The sequence below is a fragment of the Lissotriton helveticus genome, chromosome 8, assembly GCF_964261635.1.
Source record: "Lissotriton helveticus chromosome 8, aLisHel1.1, whole genome shotgun sequence".
Lineage (NCBI taxonomy): Eukaryota > Metazoa > Chordata > Amphibia > Caudata > Salamandridae > Lissotriton > Lissotriton helveticus.
This window is the reverse complement of record NC_136069.1, coordinates 1,498,261,737-1,498,283,151: the sequence shown is the minus strand read 5'-3', so window position 1 is coordinate 1,498,283,151 and position 21,415 is coordinate 1,498,261,737. Positions and strand designations below refer to the sequence as shown.

The window sequence follows — 21,415 nt, the reverse complement described above, 5'->3', positions numbered from 1 at the left end:
GTATAAAGAGTGATTTTGGATGGGGGAGCACATGACCTTTCCCAAGGGGCTGCACCCCCTGCCAAAATCTTAGATGTTTAGTGGTATGCTAATAAGCAAGGGTTTTGGTGCTGGTTACCATTTTACAAACATTGGAAGTAGACAATTTGTACTGTGATAATCCTTTGGAAGGTTTATATATCGTTTTGTAAACGGTAACTTTATACTTATGTCTGATTTTACTGACTGTTTGCCCAATGGCTGCTTTGTGAGAAGGCTTATGCCCGATATAGTATTTTGGATTGTAATTTATTGTAATGGCATTTCTATAGCGCTTACTACCCCATACGAGGCGTCAAAGCTCTTTTTTGGTGAGTAGCACGCTACTCCGGAACACAAAAATGATTGGTGGTGAATAAGTATAGTGGAATATAAAATGAATTTAAGTGGTTGACATTTTAGTCTGTTATTTCGATTGAAAAGGATAGTGGAGGGATCGAAAAGGGATAGAAAGGTTTTTTTGGGGAGGGGGTTGAGTAAAGGGTAGATGGAGGGGGAAGAGTCAGAGGGAAAGGTTTAGAAAAGCTTGTTTTGAAAATCTGAATAGTAAAATTGGTATGAGATGATGCAAGGAGGGGTAGTGGAGGGAAGAGTCTAGAAAGGGTTATTTTGGGGATCATAGTAGTGGCATGGGTTTTGGGATGAGAGCGAGTGGAGGTAGAGGATATAGTGAGAGAGGAATTGGGTGAGAAATAGGGTAGTGCATTAGAAAGAGTAGTAGAATGAGGTTTGAGATGAGTCGGAGGTAGAGGATGTATTGCAAGAGATATAGAGTAGTGCATTGGATATGCTGAATTAGAAGCAAAGTAATAAATATAAAGATACATAAGTACATGGAAGGTGTATAGGTGACTCAGACTTTCAAGTGTTGTTTTTCTTTAAGTGTAATTCAACAGTAAAGCAACTGTAGATAAATAGTTATAAGAGATGTACTTATTTATACGGTCACCTATATACATGTTAAACATGGAATAATGTAACTATAAGTAATATTAGAACATTGGAATGTTGAGAGCTCCATTGCAGACAATGGAGTGCTCCCTGCTTCTACGGGCCGGTAAAGGCCCGCAGAGCAACATTCCAATGTTCTACAAAGGCTTCTCAAAGCTCGAGGGGATTTATATCCCCTCGAGCTCCGAGAACCCTTTGTTTAATTTGTTAGAACATTCTGCCCTCTAGTAGCAGAATGTTCTAATAGCCTTATAGCCCTTCGTAGCAGGGCTATACCGGCTATTAAAGTCCCTCTGTCTCGTTAAAGTCCCTCGCCTTCGGCTCAGGCCTTTAACGATTCAGCGGGCCTTTAATAGCCTGTATAGCCCGCTACGGCGGGCTATAAGGCTATATGAACATTTGTTAAGCGGAACTAACTAATATCTATATATTTAAAAAATAATCATTATACACGTTTATACAAAGCAATACACATGTAGGTACACATCTACACTCCAAATAAATGCTTGTATACAGAGGGATATGCTGTATATTTTTGTTTGAGTATGGTCTTTATGTCGGGAAGAGCCAACTCTTGAGTAGCCTTCTGAAGATAAGGCAGTTGTCCGTGGATCTTATATTTGGGGTAAAGAGTTCCAAAGTTTGGCTGCTGTAAGTGGTGAGATGTTTATAGTACCTTATAATTACTGGGTACAATAAAGTTTTCACCCTCAGTAAAATTTCAGCAGGTCCAATGTTATGGAATTTTTTGTGGGGAAAAGTTCATGTATTTAGCAGGATGTGGATTTTAGTGCAGTATGCACCTAAACGTAGGTCTGAGTTGGTGAAGTTAACAGACCATTGATAAATGTTATAGGCCTGATTGGCTCTTTTGGAATTGTTAAGTCAGATGCCATAGAACACGATTGTTTTATTTGGCAAGGATACGTCCGATGCCATTGGACTGATCTGTTTATTATGAGGTCAAGAATGAGTGGCAGAATGCATGTGTGATGACTAATTTAGTGCCTAAACTCATCAGTGATTGAAGAGGCCCTTTAGTTATAAGCCACACCTGTTGAATGAATGAAACAGCACTTCTATAGGGCGTAGCTACCCGGAAGGCATCCAGGCGCTGACCTGTTGGCATTCTAAGGGGCCTGATTACGACTTTTGCGTTTTGGAGCAGGCCACCACGTCTGCGCCCTGCGCCAAGGCCACCAAACTCGACCTCCGACGGACCGCCAGGTTACGAGTTATCTTGTGGTCACGTAGGCGGGTCTTTGGCATTCCTACGGCAGTGCCTATTAAAAAGGCACTGCAATGAGAGTTCTAAAGCCTGTGTAAAGTCCATGCCGTGCAGGAAAGGGGGTGACTGCACAAAGGGAGGCACAACATGTGCCCCCCTGTAGGCACCCCATGGCCATGAGGCAACAGGGGGTCCTGTCAATCAATCAATAACTTGTAAAGCGCACTACTCACCCGTGAGGGTCTCAAGGCGCTGGGGGAGGGGGTGCTGCTACTGCTCGAAGAGTCCGGTCTGGAGGAGTCTTCTGAAGTTGAGCCGGTCTTGGGTCTGCCGCAGATGGGTAGGGAGGGTGTGCCAGGTCTTGGCGGCAAGGAAGGAGAAGGATCTGCCACCGGAGGTTGTTCGTTGGATGCGTGGAACGGCGGCGAGGGCGAGGTTGGCGGAGCGGAGCTGGCGGGCGGGGGTGTAGAAGCTGAGTCTGCTGTTCAGGTAGGCTGGTCCGGTGTTGTGGAGGGCCTTGTGTGCGTGGGTGAGGAGCTTGAAGGTGATCCTCTTGTTGATGGGGAGTCAGTGCAGGTCTCTCAGGTGGGTGGTGATGTGGCTGCGACGAGGGATGTTGAGGACCAGGCGGGCGGAGGCGTTTTGGATGCGATGCTGCCGTCGTAGGCGTTTGGCCGGGATTCCTGCGTAGGGTGCGTTGCCATAGTCCAGCTTGCTGCTGACGAGGGCCTGGGTCACCGTTCTTCTGGTTTCGGTCGGGATCCACTTGTAGATCCTGCGGAGCATGCGGAGGGTGTGGTAGCAGGTGGAGGAGATGGAGTTGACCTGCTTCGACATGGAGAGGGAGGAGTCGAGGATGAATCCTAGGTTGCGTGCGTGGTCCGCAGGTGTTGGTGTTGTTTCCAGTGTGGTCGGCCACCAGGAGTTGTTCCAGGCAGAGAGGGTGAGGCCGAGGATGAGGACCTCCGTCTTGTCTGAGTTCAGTTTCAGACGGCTGCTCCTCGTCCACTTTGCGACGGCCTTCATTCCTGTAGGCCCCTTTTGTTTCCTGACCACCACAGTTTTCATGGCGGCCTCACTGCTATGAAAAGTGTGGCGTAAGGAAACTCCTAATATGCCCAGCGGTGTCGCAGCGGCACTGCCAGCATATTAGGGCCTCTGACCACCGCTGCAGAATCCATGATCCCCGGTGGTTGCAGCGAGCCTGTGGCGGTCCCACCACCGTATTTGTAATACGGCAGGTTGACCGCCAGGCTGGCAGTCCAGGGACCACCACCACGGGTTCGGCGGCCCGATGGATTGCCAAACCTGTAATCAGGCCCTTAGTTCAAAGTGAAATGTTATCAGCATTTGCATTTGAACCATGGAAGTTAACAGTGCTCAAAGTGTCGTGATTATCCAATTTTGAGTTGCCAACTGTTCCTCTTAAAACACAAATTTTAAAAAGTTTCCACACATCACTGCGTAGTCACACCGAACAATGTGCACTTGTTAGTTTTCCGCATAAACTGTCATTATTATGCTGCATATTTCGTATATATCAGTTAATTTGAAAAACTGCATCTGCTGAATAGTATTTAAGTACATATAGATCATTATTGAATTTAAAGTGAATCTGAGAGGGACTTTTAGCCCATATTACAGTAGAGTACCAAAGTTCCTAATGGTATGCTGGGTTACCCTTGTTCGATTTTGCAACCTCCTCTTCTGGTACTTTGCTTTTCTCCTTTGATGAAACTTTCAGCGTGACAGAGGCTTTACCGTCACTTCATATCCTATACGGTCATGAGTGATTTTTTTTTGGTGCATTGATCGTACTGTAGATTTGTTTCTTTTTTGCCATGGATACATTTGATTGAAAATAGCTTCAGAAACCTCCTCTGGCAACCATAATCGTCTTGGGAGAGTTCTAAGTATTACAACCGATGAAATGAAGTTGTGGAATACTAACATCTGTAATGTACAAGGCTACAAGCCAGATTGCGTGTATGTATTTTAAAGGTCTATAGCTCAAACCTACCTGGGGGTCAATGGATCAACCAAGTGCTGTACTTCTAAACGCTAGGGAGAGATTTCTATTTGATTACAAACAGATGGGTCTCATTGGGAAAAACAAGCATTGGCATAACCAATAGGTCTCGCGTTTGGGACTGTTAGCTAGAGGTATTGGCACTAGCAGTCGTCTCAGGTCACACATACATGCAACGCTGTTTCAACTGCAGTCTTGGACCATATATCGCTTGGGCTATTGCCTCCTTGCACATGTCTAGCACTACTGGCAGGTCACTCAGCGCGGCTGCCTACACCGCAGTCCCAGGGCTTAATTGCAATGTTACTACTGTTGTCCCGTATGAGCTGTGGTAGCAGATCACCCATGCAGTATGTGATCCGTGTGCCCTGGGAACACTCGCTGCCAATGATCTGAGGAGTAGAGAGGGAGATGGGCATTGTAACGGAAGTAACACTCAGGGCGAATGAGTGCAGGAAGGGGGGGGATACGGTGCAAACGGTGTCCCGAAGCCAAGATGAGGGAATCCCTGCTTACGCTATAGGAGTAAAGCTGTAAGGTACACTCACTAGCCTCTGGTGTGTATTTCATATCCTGCTGACTCTACAGTAGTAAAGCTGTAACGTACACTCACTAGCCTCTGTTGCCTGTTATGTCATAGCCCTGCTTACTGTACAGGAGTAAAGCTGTAACGTACACTATCTAGCATCTGTTGCGTGTTATTCCATAACCCTCTTCATTTATAGAAGTAAGCGTGTGACCTTTGCTAACTTTCCACCAATGACGCTAGGATGTACACATCCCTCCTGCTGACTTGACCCAAGTGGCTCTGCAGAGAAACAATCCCATCCCTGCTTACAGAGGTAGAACTTTAACCCCTTCTATGCTGGTGACGGAACCACTCCGTTACCAGCCACGGGTGGGCTGTGCTAATGACGGAGTAGTTCCGTCACGGCCCGGCCGCTGCGCCTGCGCAGCGTTGATTACAGGCCTGTGCGGCGCGTTCTATTAGGTGGGCGGGGCCGTGACAGAACCACTCCGTCATTAGCACAGCCCACCCGTGGCTGGTGACGGAGTGGTTCCGTCACCAGCATGTCGGCGCCGCGCGGGCCCCCCCTCCGCCGCGGCGGAATTACCGCCACGGCCAAGGGGTTAATGCACACAGCAAGGTCTGATCACTTTAGAGAAGTAAAGCATTGACATACACCACTTCTCTGTACATGCCTCTTCTCTAAATTACGGTTCATAAGTAACACTGTCCTTTAGACAATGTATCCGTTCTTACTTTACATAAACAAAAATAAAAGATGCACTCACAGCCCTGTTTACATGAGTAACCCCGAAAGGCACACACCCCTATTAAACCTGCCTGGCACATTTCATAAAAGTCAAACTGTAATGTGCGCATTTCATCCATGCTTTGTAAGTAGAAGTGAAGGGTAAGTAACCCTCTGAATGCGGGTAGTACTATGACGGTAACACACACGCAACACCCGCTGCTTACAGTACGCATGTAAAACTGATATGTACCCTTTATATACCTTCATACTATAGAAAAGTACAGCGATGTACAGAGTGCCCTGCTCATTTTACATAAGTAAAACGGACAAATATATTTTATAATTGTAAATGGTTATTTACACACTTTACAAAGGAAGCAAGCAGTGTGTACTTTACACCTTTACGTGTGTGAGGCCGGCAGGGATGTGATGTCCTCTGTACAGTTTCATTTTTGTAAAGTAAAGCTGTACTGCAGGCATCGAAGCCCTGCTTACTTTTTTTAAAAATAAAGCTGTACTGCGCGCATCCGAGCCCTGCTTACTTTCTAAACGTACAACTGAAATACATAATTTACCCAAGTAAAATGTCATACACGCACCACCTGTTTCAAATCTGCAATGCACTCCTCGTGCCTTCTCTCTGTAAGTAAACTGTCATGTACACGTCACATCCCTGCTTACCGTACACACGTAAACCGTGCTGAACACACCCTGCCCCTGCTTACTCGCCAACAGTGCGTGCTCCCCCACCCAGCTTTCTACCTGCAGTGAAAGAGTAAAGCTCACCACCGCTCATATCCTGCCGGCTTCCTGCACGGGAATAACCCTGGAATGCACACGCCTCATCCTTGCTTCCCCATCTGCCCTGCCTCCCTTACACATCCTTGGCAGAGGCTCACAAGAGCCTTGAACGATTCAAGAGATGCACTTTTAGTAAACAACAGCTGCAAAGCAACACGTCTAACTTTAAAGCGCTTTGTGGGGAAAGGTGAAACAGAATGTAAAACCGCTGTCTAGACATAATAAAAACCAAACTGGAATTATGCAACAGAATCCGGGCCTGTTCGGATGGGGAGGGAAAGGGTCGGACATTTGGATCCTCACCACTTGTGAACACAAACGGACAGTTAAAAACGAGTTAAGTGTCAGAGGAGCGCCACGCCCTGACCTTGGAAGGATGCTAGGAGCTAAAGTCTTCGCACAGTGTGTGACTTTGTTTCCGCACCCCTCCGTCCCTCCAGCGGTACAGCACGGCCCCATCTTGCTTTTTTAGGTCTTTATTTTTACTAGCTGCATGGTATCCACATTTCAGCAGCACACAGACGCGGCAAGTGAGTGTAGTTTGTTTATTGTTTGTTATACAGCTGAGTGTGTGTTGTGTTACTCTTATGCTATCCCTGTAGTACAGAACACGAGGGCACACAGCGCTCACACACAACACACCTCCACACACACATACAAGGGAGCGCCTGTGTTTTGACAGGATTTTTATGCTTGCCCTTCTGTTGAGTGTCCTGCAGAACTCAGAGGCTGATACAGTTAGGCCGTGCCAGGGTAGAAAGACGCAAACACGTGTACAGAGCGCAGTAGCTTCTTGGCACTGCAGACACAGAGACAACAGACACAAGTACAGAGAGTGGGGATGCATGCACTCTTGAGATATGACAGGGCACACAGACCAGGCGTAGGGACGGCAGCCGCAGAGTCCCGGGGGAGAGTTGTTTGACACAAGAAGTGTCGCGGGACAGACGCAGAACGGGAGGGGACCGCGCTGCCCGGATTGAACACGAGCGAAAGCACGGCGCGTAGCGTGTAACCTGAGCCACTAGGAGTGCAGCTGCCATCGGCGCGCTGCTGCTCGCTCTCGAGAGCAAAACGCAGTGGGAGTGAACATTTGAAGAAGAGGTGAGACATGCACCCGCCTTTGGCCATTTGCGTGCTTTCATTATTGAAAGACCCATGCAAAGGCCAATCAGATGTGTGGGAGGAGTTCGACCCACACAGAGAAGTTTTGAGCCCTCACCAGAAGCCTCCCATAGAGCACTGCATGCGCTCTGCGCTAGGCTCGACCTAATCTGTGACCGAAGCACAGTCCTAAATAAGGTAGGGCATCCGCCACTTTGACGGGTGGGCTGCCCCATCAAGTGTTTCCGATAACAGAGCCAACTGAGATTGCTCTGTTGAAAACTTGGTTGTTTTCCCACCTCTTAACTAACCCTAATGACACCCTAAGCCCTTTCCACAAAAAAAAAGATCTTCTAGGCTGAGCAGAACTGCTCTGAGTACAGGTAAAGAGGGTTCACCAAAATACAATTAGACCCATTACCCTATAGTTTCATTTGCAATGCTCTTAACATTAATATCTGCTTGATTTAGGTGACTTGAATTGCGCTACATGTGCAGTGGTGAGAGGTGCCCTGGCTGGCTCGGTGGTAGGAGGCCTGTACCCCATTGCATTAGCATTGCCAATAAATGCTGGACTCGCTGCCAGGTAAGTTGGATTTTCCATACACATGTATGAATAAATTGTTTGGAGTTTGGTAAATGAAGGTGCTCTTAACCAAAGTGACTTCCCTAATGAACATATGCCTGTTATTCTGTGATATATATACATAGGGCGCTGCAGCAAAGAGCATGAATGCGCTTGTGCCTTTTCGAACCCTGCCACCTATAGCTCCTTGAAGCATGGTGAAGCCAAGGCTTTTACATACAATGTTTTAAGAAACCGAAGCTTAAGGAAAATACATCAAAATAATATCAAACTGTGGTTCAACTGGACACTGAACTTATGAAAACTAACAATTCCCAAATAACCTCCATTTCAACAACGGGGGTGTGGCCAAAGGAGAGATGAAATGAACATAGAGGGAGCAGGTGGGATAGCTGGTAGGAGGAATTTAAAAGTGCGGTTCTAGGAATGTATTTATTGGTATCACTATCACGTGCCTCCATTACATCACGCTCTTTCCTGTTTTTAACATTACTTCTTTAATTTTTACCTTTTGTCAGGTCCATTACGTATTCTTCTTTGGGTCCTTATTATAGCAACGTTGTGTTTCTAATGTCATCCTTAGAATGTATTCCTACCCGTAGTTCCCTAGTTCTGGGTCCTAATATTTTCCCTGTCTCAGGTGGGATTTGTCTCTTTCACCGCAGGATCCACTTTAAATACCGAGTAGAGTAGCAGGCAACCTGGTGTAGGGTACTGTGGTTGTTTAGGAAGTCTAAGGCCATAGTCCTATTACTAATGATTTCTGATGTAGCGCACCCTACACGCAGAATTGTTTCTTGGCACTTGTACATTAAGTGCTGGTATTATCAATTTTACTGAGCCAGATCATTTTTACTCGGGTCAGGTGGGTACTCCGATCGCTCCAACCTTATCATATGTTCTATAATCTGAATACACTGAGTTAGGATGGAGCTATGCCATTTTGGGTGTTTACAGAAGTGTGGCCTGTTCATGTTGGCCTGTCCAGAAGGACCGGGATTGTGTGCAGGTAAAGCGCTATAATGTTCACATCCATCATGTATCTGTTATGGCTAGATTTGTTTCGCTACAGTGCATTGTATTGACATATAGAATGTTGGAGCTTTCCATAGGGACACCTCGCAGTCAGAGTTGCATTAGATACTTTCTTCCTGCCCATTAGTCAACCAACAATGTTCTTTTTTGTAAAATCATTTTAATGGCACAATAACCTCGTGGATATTACTTTCCTTGGCACTGTATATTCTAGAATCCTAGTCCGATTATATTACGCGGCTGAGATATAATTTGCCATGATGTGATTAAAGATGCCGATGCCAGTCTGTTGCAGGAAGTCAAGACAGTACAAGTACCCTTAACTGTAAAGTCCACCATTTCTCAACATGCCAAAGGAAGTACACATCACTACCTATCAGAGACATGCCATATTTGGAAAGATGGAGTAGGGAGTTTTCACAACACATGACTGTAATAATGGTTTGGCTGCATTGTGACCTAATAGGATCCAGTAAGGCGAAACCACAGGCGCACAGTATGTCCTCCCAAACCATACGGACCAAAACACCTAAGGCCAGCATACAGTCCATGGAGGGGTGACTGGTATGGTATACAAAAAAGTAGTGGATGGAATTTGAATTAATCTCACCCAGTGGTAATTACTCGAGAGAGACCCCACTCCATTGTTATTTTGCACATCATGCCACCTCAGTTTGGACCCAGCCATATGCAAATCAGTTTTTACACTGCTCCAGTGGAAAAATCAAGCCTGTACCGACAGGCAAAGTCCTCCCTGTACTGGAACACAGCAGCCTAGGACGGCTTAGCTCTAGTTTGAGCTCCTCAGCTACATGTAACTCTGTTTCAGTGACAGTGTGCATGGGACCCACGTCTAGTTAAGCCCATCCTACCTAGGGTGACACTCTAAAGTATACTAAAAGTGATGGATGGAATACTTGAATTAATCTCAGCCACTGGTAATTATTCGGGGCTGCACCCCAGTCTAGCCCTATTTTGCACACCATGCACCTCAGTTTAGACCCTGCTCCAATGGGAACAGGACAGAGCCTACCTGACCCGAAACACCAACAACACAGGACAGTGCGAAACTGGCCCTGGTTTGCTTGTGTTCCAGCTCAGGAAGGAGCTGGCCTGGTAGTGCTGTGCTCGACTGGGCTGGACTGTTCTCATTGCAGCCGGGTCAAGGCTGATTGGCCTATGGCTCGGTCCAAACTGAGATGGCATAATGTGCAAAATAACGATGAACTGGAATGTAGCACGAGAATTTACACTGTAATATGTCGAAATCGTGTAAGAAAACAGTGGATCTGCCATAATATACAACAAGAGTAATATGGCGGCGGGATGAACTATATTTAACACTTTGAAGGCACAGTCCTCTCTTTATGCTTATGTGTTGTTCTCCAATCAGAGCAGGTTTAAATCTTAAATTCAGCCTGCTTCATTAATGTGTAATGCAAACATTGAGGAAGGCATGAAGCCAACATGCACCTGTTTACTGTATTAAAGCTTGAACTGAGACCCTGTGAAGCCAAAAATAAAAGGGAAATTCCTGGAAAATTCACCAGTTATTCTTAACTGCATAAACATGTAAGCAGTAACAACCGCATCAACCTTCGATATTTACCTTCCTTCTCCTTTTTCCTTCCATAATGCAGATATAATCTCCAACAAAAAATCACTATGTATGTGGACTTTTCTGCCTGAAGAGGAATAGACTCTTTTTTTTTTTTTTAGAACTCCTTAAATTAATGAATTGGAACTTTTAAACATAAAATCAACTTGTGAGCATTCCCGGTAGCACAGTCGTTGCGTTGAAGGGATTAACTATAGACGGGAATGCGGTTTTTAAACAAAAAAGTTCCCTCCTGCAGTGATATATCCAAGAGTTACACAAAGAAATTCAACAGAATTTCGAATTTGCTAGTTTTAGAACCTGACCTTAAAGAAGATGGTATTTACTTTAGTTATGCCACTGTAATAACACGCAAGTAATGACGGTGTGTATTCTCAGAAGTATTTTTATATGCTAAAGATTCTCCATATTTGATCTTTCTTAGGTACAGCTCTGCTCCCATGCCAGAGAAAGGGAACATGCTGCGCTTTTGGATGTCTGTGTCCAAACCAGTCTTTAAAAGGATGAGCTACGTTTTCATTCTGCAAGCTGTGTTTGGTGCCTACATAAGTTCCAGGCACTATTCGCTCTACTTAAAAATGCTGCAACTTCCCGAACCGAGAGCTGATGCAGAAGAACTGAAGGAGTAATGCTTCCCGCGCGGTTTGTTTGTCAAGTTAATGAAAGTGTATAATTTGCAAAATAAATCTTTGTAAATAAATAAAACCTGAATCGATTTAACATTGATTTTGATAATGCATCCCTTTTGTTTTTCACTGCGAACCAGCTCTGATTCTCCCAGAAGACAGATTTGCCTACTTCACCTTCCATAAAGCCCTTTATGTTCTGGAACGGTAGATAAAATATCGAACAGAGCATGCGTAGTGCAGCAGGCAGGTGTGCCGTGGGACCATCTTGCTCTCACACTCAGAATTGTGACTTCCATCTATTGGTTGAGGTGCTGGGTGGAGCTATGTTCGTCCAATGAGCATGTGGGCAGCTCTCTGGTGTGGAATATCCTTCCAGGCTTAGGAAGGAAATCTGAAAATACAGCTCGCCTTCAGACTTGCAGATACCATACTGCCCAAAGTTTATAGAGGAGTTTCCAAGTTGTTGAGACTTGAGGAGCCACTCAAGGGTTGAAGGGGTCTTCAAACATTTGATGCCTAGCAAGCCCCTCACCTCCCTGAGCAATAATTAATTGGCCAGTCCCCTCCCGAATTATGCAATCTAAAAAGCGTGAAGCTGAAAAATGACTAGCCTCATTTAATATCAGAACAAACCTGATTTTGCATTTTTTACGTCTTCACCTCCTCTATGCATTAAATGTAAAGTGTCCCCAGCAGTGTATGCAGCGGCAGCAATGCAAGCCTTCCTCGCGCACTCACTGACCAGGCACACATCAGTCCATGCTTCACACTCACACCACTTCCCCCAACCAGGCGCAAGCCAGTCCGAAGCAGTGCAAGCTTCCCTGACCCCTAAAGGTAAGGTACAGCATGGTCAGCAGCAGTGCTAGCAGGGGCATAGCTATCTTTTGGGCTACAGGGGCAGTTGTACCTGAGCCAAAGCGTTTGAGAGGCTCAGTGCTCCCAGTTATGATTGAATTACTGCCTAACCGGCTGTCAGCCCTCCAAGGTTATCAGCCAGCAAGACCCTTAGCAAAACCCTATGATATCCCAGGCTAGTCCTCAGCCAACCATATGCTAGTTCTCGGCCCCCTCAGACTCTCTACCGGTCCTTTGACAGCCACACTAAGCCTCAGATCTTCACACCCCTTCCGCCTGTGATTGAGTCGGTCAACCGCCTCTGTCTTCTGCCATTCCACAAGCACCCGTAAATTGCCCATAGCAACTCACCCTGTACTGGGCCATTGAACGCACAAGAAACATTTAGCTGTCTCCAGAGGCCCTTACCGTACACTGAAAAGTCTTGAGTTGACCCTCATATTTCCTCAGCCAGTCCTTACAGGCTCTGACACCCTATGGCTGGGGCAGGCCAAGGGGCCTCTTCTGCTGGCTGTTAGAGCCCTTCATTCAGCACTGAAGAACATCCTATCCAGCTTGCAGACTTGTTCTGTGATGACTCGAAAATGTCCAAAAAGCACCTTAGCTAGCCTTCAAAAACCCTCACTTTGAGCCCTAGGAATCTCAGTTCCTTGACCATGCCACCTAGAATCCTTTAGATACTTTCCAATAGCCCCTGCGCAGCTAGTTGGCACCACTGGACACCAATCTGCCCTTAGCTCTCCAGTCCAATGAGCACCCACATACCAGCATTCAAAGTGCAGCCAGGACCCTTTTATGGGTATTTTGTGATTCGGGGTGGTTTGGTTAGGGGTATAGGGTGGTAACGGTATTTTTAGGGTGTAGGGGCGGGAAGGGGCATAAAGTGATGAGGTTATTTTTACGGTTTAGGGGTTGGTAGGGGTATGGGTCGGTAAGAATATTTTTAGGGTTTTGTGGTGGGTAGGGGTATAGGGTGGTTACGGTATTGTTAAGGTTTAGAGGTGGGTAGGTACCTAGGGTAGTAAGGGTATTTCTGAGGGTTTAGGGATGGGTAGGGAATATAGAGTGGTGAGGGTATATTTAGGAAATACGGGTAGGTAGGGGTATATGGTGGTATGGGTATTTTTAGGGATTGGGGTTGGTAGGAGTATAGGGTGGTAAGGGTACTTTTAAGGGTTAGGGTGGGTAGGTGTATGTGGTGATAAAGGTTAAAAAAATGGTTTTCGGGCAGCTCCCCCAATAAAGATAATAAATTGTAATCTAAACAAAAACGTGGGGAGGGTTTCCCACCCACCCCCCAAAAAAATCAATTTAAAATGATATAACTTACTTTAACTGTAAAGTGTGGTAAAGTCATACATTCTTCTTGGAATTCTTGCTTTTCGTCTGTAACGTAGAGGTGTCAAGTTCCTACCCTGGGCAATGGATTATTTGTTTATGCTGTTGCTTAAACATCTATATATTATTTGCTTTGCACTCGAGAAAAAATAAAAAGTGAACACCATCGAGTTGGTTAGTACTATTAAGGCCCTGATTCCGGGGAGTCTGATTTTATTGGGTGTGGTGAATAGCTTCTAGTCCTCCAACTAACTCCGAACCAGAGCCATAATGTCAAAAAAGTGAGTAAGTGGGGTGCATTATATAAATACAAATTTGTTTTTAGATAACAATTCCTGCCAAATGCCTACAGTTTCTAGGAACTGTACATAACAGATGCTACAATTGTACTAACTTAATGATACCCATTTTATTGACCGTAGAAGCATGTAAGACTGCGTGCTAGGATGTAAACTCAAGGTTTTCAGATCTACGCACCTTTCTGCAGTGCTGTTTAACTAACTAAGCCATCTGAATCATTTTTAGTTTAATTCTACTTTTAACCTCTTCCGAGCTGATGACGGAACCGCTCCATCATCAGCCGCGGTAGCGCTGTGCTGATGACGGAGCGGTTCCGTCATGGCCCGCTCGACGCGTTCTATTGAGCGGGCGGGGCCATGACGGAACCGCTCCGTCATGAGCACAGCTCAACCGAGGCTGGTGACGGAGCGGTTCCGTCACCAGCATGCGTACGCCGCGCGGCCCCCCCGCCCCCTTAGCGCTGCGGCGGAATAGCCGCCGCAGTGAAGGTGTTAAATCTGCATACACAAAGCATGCATGAATATGCTCGCAACCACTGTGCTCCCTCTAACCCCTTCTCTTAGCTATGTTGCTGTTTCTGTTGTGTACCTGCGAATGTCTGCCTTTCACACCTACTCAGGACCATTCTCAGCTGCCACCACAGGGAGGAATGAGGAGTGGGGCTGAGCACTCTGCCTTTTGTCTTCATGATTTCTGCCTTGCATCACGGTAGGAAGAACACCCTCTAAAGTGCAAGGAGAAGATGCTTGTAGCGCTCATGGTTTTGTTTTTATTTTTGTTGGTGTAGCACCCTCTTTTTACTTAGCTCAATGCAGGATGCAGCACACATGCAAAGAGGAAGTAACTGAGAGAAATAAAAAAAATTCTCCTCATCATGCCTGGGTCTGGGGAGCGAACCATTTTGACGCAATCCCAGGTTTACTAACCTTAGTAAATCGAGGATTATGTAAGAAACCGTGGGTGGATGTGTGGGAACGCCCATACTCTGAGGAAAAAACTACCTAGGCAGTATTTCGAAAATGTCAGACAATATTGTAAAGACCAACACTGGAAAATGAACAGTTTCTAAGTAGTAACAAAATTTATTACAGTCACATAAAAAAATACATGTATCTTACATCAATAATTAAAAATATACCTTCCTTAGAAAGTACATATACATAAAAAATTTGTGAACATGAGCGAATAAGTTGTGTGTCGACGCGTTTCGGCGGCCAGCGCCTTTCTCAAGACAGTTTACAACTTTCTAACAAAAAAGTGAAATTAGACAGCGATTCACGATACAGTGGTTAGAATTTCACACTGTGGGGATCCATATGGTGCTTAAAATAGAATTGCCGCTTCGGTTTGTGAACAATTCTAATCAACTAAGTTTACAGTTCTATTATCGTAGACAGGTATACATGTGCCTCAGCAATATGGCTGATTAGGTCTATGTTGCCAGGAATCACGAACTTCCTGCACACGGAGCTTTTGAATTTCGACGCCTCCACAATCTGATTCGAACTCTAAGGCTAGAAGTTACCAGGTGGTTTTTAAAATCGCGACCGTTTTTGATGTCGGGTCTGATGTTCGGTATGTTGCTAAATCGCCGTGCTCGATTCCAAGCCTCCAATGTTGGCTCTTTAAATTTCAATGCTATCGCACAATGACTATGAAAACACGTGGAGATGATAAATGCTTGTCGAGGAGTTCCTATAGTTTCATGGATGAAAACTGCATGGAGGCGGACGTCTTACTCCGTCAAGTTCCGTGATGAAGATGATGGGAACGCCCATACTGCACCCATGGAATGTCTCCCTTTTGCAAATAAATGCAAGGCCACTTCATGCACTGTCTTGCGTTACTTTGGATTTACTACACCAGTGCTTTTAATGGGCAGGTACTATCCGGTACCGAGTGCCGCCACTTCTTTAATTGAAAAGGGAGAGTACCTGCACTTCTCAGCCCAGTTATAATACATTTAATGGAAGATTACCACCTCTTTTCAGGAAAAAACAGGTACTCTAGATAGTGGATACCAGAACTTCTGTTTCCATGTAAAGTACTGTACTAAACCATGCTGAGCCACGCAAGTTGGCTCAATAAATCCCACTAAAGCACTTGTGTTGCCTTGCGTCACGCAAGTGCAGTGGAAGTCCTTAGTAAATCTGCCCCTACACTTCTAACTGGTTGTATGTCAGAATAACAATAACAAAAATATCGCATACCATACATTTGTGACCTAAATAAAGTTTACAGACATATTGTGCCTTTGGGTGTAGACTTTCTATTATTATCTGAAATGTGGCGATTATTTTGTAAACTATATTTAAAACAAGCTATTTTTGATAGACGATATTTAGGCTACAATATTCTGGTAACATAACCCCTAAGCTTAAGATGCACACAGTGAGGGAAAGACTGCAATTTATGGGGTGAAGCTAAAATGTATACACTATTCGTTTTGAGGAAAAATTAAAGTGCATATATTATTTCTTAACCTGCAAATTTATTTGCCAAGAATGTCCATGGAGCTACTTGTGAAAATAGTTTAATTTAATTCCTCATTACTTTTGTTGGGCGCCTAAGAATAAGAGTTATTTCTTGAATTGTATCAACTAAAGCTTTACCTCCGAGTATTTACAGAACAAGTTTGCCCTTTTTAGGTCTCGCCTGGATATCGCATCCGAAGGATGCGTCCAGGCTGGAGACTTATAGCGAGCTGACACGGGGGAATGACGGACAAAAAACTGTCACGCGCTTCTCCCCGGCTGGATTCAGCTGCTTGCACGCGCACCAACATTCACGCATGCGCACATCACAGGCACACGCATACACAGCACTCACGCATGCGCACATACACACGCATACACAGGCACACCCCCCGTCGCCGCCGCCGCACCTACACGCATACACAGAGACCCCTTCACACACACCAGCCCCTCTCCTCCCGGCTCCACTCACCGGTGTCTGGCGGGCGCTCCCCGGGTCTCCAGGCTCCTTCCCTTCCTCCGCAGCTGCAGGCTCTCTCTCCGCATGGGAGCCCCGCCTCCTCAGTGCGCCCGCTTCGCCCCGCGGGTCTTCACCCGGTCCCCCATCTCGGGACCGGGACTTTAAGGGAAACAGTATCCAGGGCTCCTTCCTGGTCACGGGAGCCCCGGGGCCGCAAAGCTCACGCCACTTCCTGCTGCCGGCTCCTCTTCCTGCACGTCAGGTCCCGGGCCAGCAGCCAATCAGAGCGCGGCCCGGGAATGACGTCACAGAGGTGTCCCGCAGTACCGCCCCCGGCCTGCCTGACTTCCTGGTCGCAGGAAAATTCTACTGCTGAACTGGGTGACGAGCCCACAATCACACACCTCTCTGAGCGCTTCGCGCACAGCAGTCACGAACTGGAGCCTGGAGGTCCGATGATTAATGGGCCTGCCTCTGCGCAGGCCGCAGGCACATGATTACCCCGCCCACCCCTCGAGCTGAAGGCAGCCAGGTCTGTACCGTCTCTGTGTGGCACGCATCCATCACTGATTGTGGCCTGCCAATGTGGGGGGACCAGGGGGGCTGCCCGTGATTCGTGTAGCATGCATCTCAGGAGCGGCAAGCAAAGAACTGGTCGGTGCCCGATCGTGCAGCCTGCTTCTGTTGCGGAGGTTCTTCAGGTGCCAGTGTATTCAGGTATGATTAATTTCATTTTGAAGTCCGCTTTTCCTCATCTGCCGTTGTCAGCTGCCCCGTCTCTTTCTGTCTCTCTTGCTGAAACGGTGCTTTTTCCAGGAAGGTACTTTTTTTTCCAGGCAGCATATCACTCTTGTGCATAATTTGAATTGAGCTGCATCCAGGTATATATAGCCGGGCACAACTGGGTTGTAGCTGAAGGCAGTGTGGGTGTCTCAGTGGGATAGTATGGTGTGAAACAAATGTAAAGGGTGTATTTTTATTGTTCCTCTTGTTGAGTGCTTCATTAATATTTTAATGTAGCAAATTAAAAACACAACCGCTAAATTCAAGAAATTCAGACGGACGGAAAAGATCTCCAGGTGTTTTCAGGTTTGCAGCCGGCATGTAGAAGCAGCAATTACTGAGCAAGGAGCAGTAGAAATCTGGTTAGAGCCACTTCAGTCTGCCCTGGCCGGGGGGACCAGTTACACAGAAAGTACCACTTTGTTTAGGATCAGTGCGAGCTCGCCAATAACAGCGGCTTTCCAGTAAGAACTGGACGCCGTGGGAAGCTTCTTGAATCCACCACGGTGACGCAGGCACATAAGTGACTGTGGTCTCCTTTCGTGTGCTAGAAATTAAAAAGATTTACTAAGGGATACCACAAATTGCCCGGAGTTCCACTGGGAAGGGCGTGAGGACAGGGGTCATAGGCGCAAAAGGGGGTGGGGCCAAATAGAGTCAGCCTGTTGTTCGCTGTTAAATTGCAAGTATGTTGTTTTGGAAAAAGTGTCCACAAATAATTTGAAACATGAAAAAATATGATTGTTAGGATGTTCTGGCCCGAGGCCCTCCTTCAGTTTTCAGACCCCCCCCCCATCCGTTTGCAAATAGAATGTACATATAAAAATTATTTAGGCACATCATTAAAATGTTTAACTTTTCTACAAGAAATATTGTATATGTACTTTTTTATGCAAAGAAAATGTAAATACTGCATAAATGAATTTTTATACAACACATATTTTATATGTACCTTTTTATGCAAAGAAAATTAAAATAGCGCATAAATAAAAATAAAAACATTGCCATTTACAGTACTAGTAGCTCAAACTTAAATAATGCGAGACCTATTGCATTGTAAATGCTTGTTTCTAAGGGTACATATTTCATGCACTCCTTGGCTTGCTTTATGTCAGAGGGTTCCCTTCCTACTTTAGGTATTCCTGCATTTTAGATTTGTTTGCCATTGCATCTGGTTGCCAAAATTGTAACATACGTCCAGTTTTTGGCACTTTTTTTTTTAACTTGTAAAGGAGGCATGACCGATGCTGGAGCATGGATAGATGGCTTCTATGCCGATCGCCGTATTGGCTGCTTAGGAACCTTCCTCCATGGAGAACTACAGACAGCTGTTTCAGAATGAACTGGGAAATCCTGGCACAGGCAGCCCAGGCTGGCTTTGGAACTAGAGACCTGCAAACTAATGTCAGTACCGCCTGGTGGTGGGGAAGTGCAACGCCATGACGTTGGCCACCTTGAGCCTGTCGGAAACCAGGGAGAGAGTTGCCACACTCGCCTGTAGTTCCTAATGCATCCATGACAGAGGTGAGGATGGCCAGTGCCCTAGGCTTGAAAGGGAGTGCCCTGTCAGAGGGACATCTTCAGAATCTAAAGCGAACCTGAGGCACGGTTCTCCAGGCACCACGCCTCCCCCAATCTCATAAGGAACCACGAAAGTTCAGGCAGTTATTTAGATGGTGTAGCCTCCTATGGCCTACTCTAAGAGTGCATCACTTAGCAGGAGGTGTACTGAAAGACATCTTTTTGCAGCTGGATGCGGCTCAATGACAAAAGCAAACAAGACAAACGTGATTTGTGCTACTGTTGGATGACGTGTGGGTCAGACTCCATTCGAGACACTTGATGAGCACCAGGAAACCAGTGACAATGGCGACGAGAAATAATAATCCAAGCCCCTTAACAAAAAAGGACTTACTGAAATGCCTCTCAGACCTCCAAGGAAAGCTCATTGATACCTTTGTAACTCATCAAGTGGATGTGAAATTAGTAACAATAGCCACTTCACTTTTGGCAAAACCTGTTCAAGCAATAGGAGATAAAATGTAAACAAATGAAAATAACAATATGAATATGGATCAGCTTTGGATGAGCCCAGCTCCATGGTCAACCACCTGGATAAGGAAATAGGGACCTGAGGAACAAATGTGATGCTCTGGAAGACTGATCAAGACATGCCGTGAAATATGAAGGAGGTGGCTGAAGGTAGAGATGCACAACAATTGCAGCACAAAAGAATGCTACATATCATACAGGTCCACTATGATTTCGCCTTTGGCGTTGTGAGGGAGCATAGAATTGGCCCACCAAGTAGCACAATGAAATTATGCCCTAGAGACATCTTGGAAAAACGTTTGTCATCTGCCATTTAGAAATTGATTCCCGAAAACGCCAGAAAGTCAGAAACTACAGACTTGCAGGAGAGTGCAATCCAGCTGTATCAGATCTCAGGCAAGCACCCCTAATAAGAGGCAGGCACTCACCAATCACAACTGAGCCGCAGTAGAGACACATTGAGAATTGCCTGACATTTCTCTATGCACTCTGGCTTCAACTTGACTCTAAATCATAAATGATCAAATACATTCAGGATGAAGGAACTGATATCCTTGAACCATCAGTAGGGCAAGAAGTGGTCTGTTCTTCCTCAGTTGTTGAGTCAATGGGATAGTGTTCATAGCAGTCACAGAAGGGGTACCAGGAACCATTAGGCAAGATAAGCAGAATGCTCTCCCTGGCTCTGTGCATGTGAAATCTAAAGCCTGAGGAGGGGGACACTGCTACACATTATGGAACTTCTGCAGCATGGCAACCATTAGTATTTAATGCAGAATGCTTCTAGTACTAGAGGATATGCTCATTTTAGATAGGGTGTCGGGGTGAGGAGTGGTTGGCCATGAGTGCAGGATTATTGCAGTGGCACACGGAAATGTGCAGTTGTTTGTTACACTTAGATAGGGGCAGAATTGTAAGGGGGGTAACTTCATTTGTGGGTGGGAGGATGCCCAAACCTTTGCAATATTGTACTGATTGACACTATTGAGAAAATGTCATCTATGGGGTTGGTGATTTGTGAGAACCTATGAGGTATACCAAAGTGCATACTGTCGGAAAGTGTCCCTTTTTACATCTTAACCTCCCACTTTTTGCATGTCATCTGATGCCACCTCACTTGATGTGCCCTGGGTCCCTGCCAATCAGGACCCAAGCCTTGCTTGACCTTAATCAGGTTTCCAAGGCATGTGTTCTTTCCCCAAAACTGTACCTTTGTACCCACAATTGGCACATCGCTGGCCACAGGTAGGCCCCTTGTAAAAGGTACCATGGGTACCAAGGGCACTTACGGCTGCAGCACCTACTTTGAAAAGCACCACCCCTGTGCCGCTGGTGGTGCAGCTTCTATTCTGATTGTTGGGCCCTGCAGTGCTGACCTTAAACCCAGGAGCTTTTCTCCCACAGCCAAGTGGTCTGCTCTCAAGCAGTCCCTAACTGAATGCCCTTTTAGCCCCTTTGCTAACATTGGGCCCCGGCAATCTGCACCCGGCCGTTCCAGTGCCACTACTGGTGCAACTTGAGTGCCTACCTAAACCTTGGGGAATCTTGGTCCTAACCCCCAAAACGTCCAGTCGAGTACTTAACTGTGAAATCAATAGCCATTTTTCTCCCTTTGGTACCAATGTTATGTGTTTTTGTCACTAAAAATGTTCTATGTGTTGTACTGATATTTGTATGGAGACAAAGTAACTACACTGCAAATCTTTAAAAGTCTTACTTACCGTACATTGTGAGATCCTGGCATGATATCTAAGCATACCACCCTGGTTAGTTGATGTAATCTAAATAAAAATCCAAAAGTAATTACTGTGTAATTTAAACTGCTTTTTGAACCAATACCAACGTGTAACAAGTGCAAATTCAACCACAAT

General features: G+C 45.8%; 1 protein-coding gene across 2 annotated transcripts in view; it reads left to right on the top strand.

Moving 5' to 3' along the window:
• Positions 1 to 11,376, top strand: part of LOC144773447 (transmembrane protein 126A-like) — a 53,548-nt gene extending 42,172 nt beyond the window's left edge. For both annotated transcript variants that reach the window (XM_078658477.1, XM_078658476.1), the window contains exons 4-5: positions 7,883 to 7,997; positions 11,075 to 11,376. In XM_078658477.1, coding sequence (XP_078514603.1) covers positions 7,883 to 7,997; positions 11,075 to 11,279 — 320 coding nt within the window. In that variant the 3' untranslated portion in view covers positions 11,280 to 11,376. The remainder of the gene's footprint in view (positions 1 to 7,882; positions 7,998 to 11,074) is intronic.
• Positions 11,377 to 21,415: the final 10,039 nt, after the last annotated feature.